The following is a 3868-nucleotide window of genomic DNA, read 5'->3' as shown; positions in this document are numbered from 1 at the left end:
GAAGCAGATACAAGCTTTTGGCACCCCATCTGGATATTTCCAATGCAATTGTGTCTGGTGTTTGAGACTGGAAATCTAGGTGCAGCTGACAAAAACTAAAATCTGTAGTACAAAATGTGACTGAACAGAATGAAGATTCTAACTTTGTAAAAGAAATCTCCTTCTTTGGAATCTTTAACCATAGCCACTCAGCATTTGCAGCAATAGTGATACTAAAGGCAGGCAACTGAAAACATAAAACCATTTTTGTAGTTTTTATCCCTTGTTTAAGAATGTGCAGCTAGCCTCAGGAGCATGTGCTGTCTTTTTTTAGCACACTGCAAAGACCACCTACTAGAAGAGAGCTCATTATACATGCAGAGCCTCAGTCTTGCAAGCTGTTGCGATAAGCAGCTGTTGCAATGGGGAGGGTGAAAGGTCAAAATCATTTCAAATGGAAGCCACTGCCTTTGTTCAGCCACCATCACAGGCTGAAAATAGTTTCAACTAAGGACACAAACTGTGGGGCCCTTCACACCTTGCATTTTTAACAAGCATACTTTAGAGACTGGATTGTGACCTCCCAAAACCAACACGTGAACCATTTTAGTCTCTCTCGCTTGTAAACTACAGAAATGCGTTGATTATCTCCCTGGAGTGCAACAATTATGAGTTGTGTTTCAATGATGAAGTGTTTTAGTAGGGGCACAGCACACGGCACAGATAAGAGATGTGCTTTTTATAATTAAAAAACCCCAGTAAGGGGCAATGCAACATTAAGGGTACGACTTTCCACCAAAACCAGTGTGCTGAAGTTCACCTTATTCAAGCACTCCTAACTATGTGCAAGACTGTAGTCCAAGCATTGCCTCCATGTAACACCTTGAAAGCAACCTAAATTTAATTCCTTTTTGCCTCCCAGCTTTCTTTGTATTGCTGATTCACATGTTCTGCTTCACATTTTCCCCATGAATCCCCCCATCTCACAAGCAAGACCACCACCACAGAAACTTTAGTTGTCAAAATTTATTATAAAAATGTATAAGATCTTCAATAGCAGCAAGAACTTTAATTAAAAAGAATTATTGCAAAATTGGTTGCCAGTGCAGACAACAGTCCAAAGGCCTCCAATAGATCACTTTGTCAAAGTCTTTGTAGAAATGTAAGGATAACAAAGTCTTTTCAGCTTCCAGTCTCTTGAGGGCTATAGCTCTCCCGCATCAAGCTTTCCATGTCCATACCTTCCCATACCATCTGTGTCCAGTTTTCCAACTTTCTCCATTGCTTTCATAGTATAAACGTTCCACCTGACCAGGAAACCTGCAAAAGTATCTTCCTCTTTCTACTCCTTTTTTTAAGTAAGAAAAACGTGCAGTTCTTCAGCTCCATCGATATGCCAGCTTCTCCAGGGCTGCATCGTAGTCGGGGGAACACCAGGGCATCAGCCACTCCCCTTCTTTGCTTCTCCTTTCTCCACAAGAACCCAGCGCGTGCTGTTCTGAATGACTTAATCCAAGCTGTTGACCAGGCTAATCTCCAGAAATCAGCCACTCGTTGGGTTGCCCAAATGTGCAACTCCCCGGATGAGTAATGCAACAAAAGGTTTCAACCTCTCCTCATGCATTAGGCTTTCTTACGTATCATCACCATCACTCAGGCAGAGTGATGTTGGGAACCCAGTCATTGACATTTCGACTCTCCTCACAAAACAAGTTCAGCTTGTCCAAGGAAGGATCCTTCCAGGCATCCTCAGTGGGATTCTACAATAAACAGAAGAGAAAAAGAATTCATGAGCAAAAGCTCCCTTGTTTAGGAGTCATCAAAACACATTATACCATCTGTTCATTATTAGGAACAATAGATCAGTAATACTATTTCTGTATAACAACAAGTGTTTTGCTTCCTTGTTCATATAGTCCACCCAGAGGTACCAAATTATTTATGGGACCAGATTCCTTGGGAATGTGCCACTAGTAAAAGCACTTAACTTATGTCATGGTGGTTATCTGGTGGTCTCAACTGACTTTGACATTATTTTTACATGTCACTAGTCAGACTACAGCAAGTGCACCTTGAATCCCATTATGGGAGAAAAGTGGGATATAAGTGCAATAAATAAATGAGCTGGGGGGACTGCAGAGGAAACCCCAGATTTTGCAAAGTCCTGCATGATGCTTCACTATCACACAGCGTTTTGGAATTTTGGCATGCCAAGAACAAAAGCAGGACTGGAGTGCTGAGGCTAGCAAAGTTTCTTTTTGCAAGCTCCCCTTTTGGAGAACTCTCCTCTATGCCAAGAGAGAGAGAAAGCGAGAGATGTGACACTCACCGTGATGAGGATGCAATGGAGGTCCCGTGGCTCCCCAGATTCCTCGCTGACAGCCCCTACAATTGCAGCCAACTTCTGGATGTCATTCACTCTCACAATGTCAATGTCGTTTTCGCAGCAGAAAGCCTGGATGAGGGTGAAGTGGATCTGGAGGGCAATGTCCCCCTCGTCCTCCTCATCAGCAGCCAGCACACAGAAGGCAACAGTATCTGGGTCACTGCAATGGAAGGAGAATAAAGGAAAAGGGGTTATTAAAGGAACACATAATCCAAGCCAACCCAAAGAGGAAGGAGGGATCTTATGCAACTGTGGAAGACCCAGTTGTCTCCTTTGTGAACCCACAAAGCGCCCAAGGCCCAAATACTCACACATTCATCAGCTTGGCAGATTCGTAGACACCGGCGGTGAGGCAGCCCCGGCGGTGGGAAGACACCAGAAGCTCCTGGAGAGCTTTTCCGGCGCTCTGCATCAGACTGCTGGTTGCGGCACTGCTGGTGGTGCTGCTGCTGTGGCAGGAAAAAAGGATGCACCATGAGGGACCGTACTTCCAACAAACATCCCAACCTGGCTATGGACTCCCTCTCTATCCCCTCCAGCCCCCTTTTGACCACCCCTTCCCCACATGACCCCTTCCAAGGGTGGCTGACCCTCCCCCAGGAAACTTCACTTTCAGGGGCAAAAAGCGTCTCTCTGGCTGTATCTACACTGGAGAAATAATCCAGATTATTTCTCCAGTGTGGATGCTGCCTCTGTGTCTGCCTCCCTCCCATCCTTCCAGGGGGCTGAGTCCCTTCAGGAGCCTCGTGTCCTTACCTGTCGCTCGTCTCAGGCATTGCTTCCTGGCCGTGGATTTCCTCCAGAGTCATAATGCTCCAAAGCAGGCAAAAGTGGAGATTGTGGGAAGGAAAAAAATGAAGAGCAACAACAAAAGAGGCGTCTTATCCACACAACCGGCTCAGGGTTCAAGTTTGCAAATAGTCCAGAAAAAGGCAAGCAAGAGACTCCAGTTAGAAAAAGAAGAAAGGATCCAAAACACTCTCCAAGATGCTGCTGCTGCTTCTCCTCTCTGACTGAGTCCCCAGCGAAGTCTGAAGGGGAAAGAACAGCACTCGCCCTATTTATAGACTGCTGAGGGAGACTGGAGCCGGCAGCTGCCGGGAAATGGGAGGCGCTGATTGGCCGGCATGAAGGCGGGGGGAGAGGGAAAGGGGCATATTGTTATGCTAAGGAGGCGGGAGGGGGAGCCGGCTCGTGCCAAGAGGCCACGTGGTAGAAAGGGGGGGGGGAAAAGGAAGGGGAGGAGGGGGAGGATTACAATGCCCCAGACCTGCTCCCTGTGCTTTGGCTGGGATGCTACCAGTGACTTTATTAGGGAGGGAGCGGACTGCAAAGGAAGGGGGGGGCACCCTGTTGCTTTCCTCATATTGTGAGAGAGGGGTCAAGCTGCTCCTGCAGACCCCCCCCCAACGCCCCCCAGTAAGAGTTCTTAAAGTCCCCCACTTTTCCTGCAGACCCCCCCAATGCCCCCCAGGTGTTCCTCTCACCCCGCAACGCTCTTGC

General features: G+C 47.2%; 1 protein-coding gene across 2 annotated transcripts; it reads right to left on the bottom strand.

Annotated features, from left to right (window-relative positions):
• Positions 1 to 990: 990 nt before the first annotated feature.
• GADD45G (growth arrest and DNA damage inducible gamma) lies at positions 991 to 3413 on the bottom strand. 2 transcript variants are annotated; one of them, XM_042455163.1, is made up of 4 exons: positions 3122 to 3413; positions 2677 to 2811; positions 2309 to 2525; positions 991 to 1739 (listed from the first exon to the last, which is right to left on the bottom strand). In XM_042455163.1, the coding sequence occupies exons 1-4, from the start codon at positions 3172 to 3174 to the stop codon at positions 1629 to 1631; spliced, it is 516 nt and encodes a 171-aa protein (XP_042311097.1). In that variant the 5' UTR covers positions 3175 to 3413; the 3' UTR covers positions 991 to 1628. The 2 variants fall into 2 exon arrangements, with proteins under 2 accessions (XP_042311097.1, XP_042311095.1); XM_042455161.1 differs by having other exon boundaries at positions 2677 to 2814; positions 3122 to 3412.
• Positions 3414 to 3868: the final 455 nt, after the last annotated feature.

This window comes from Sceloporus undulatus, chromosome 2, assembly GCF_019175285.1.
Source record: "Sceloporus undulatus isolate JIND9_A2432 ecotype Alabama chromosome 2, SceUnd_v1.1, whole genome shotgun sequence".
Classification (NCBI taxonomy): Eukaryota; Metazoa; Chordata; class Lepidosauria; order Squamata; family Phrynosomatidae; genus Sceloporus; species Sceloporus undulatus.
The sequence above is the reverse complement of the archived record's forward strand: the minus strand, read 5'-3'. Positions and strand labels throughout refer to the sequence as shown.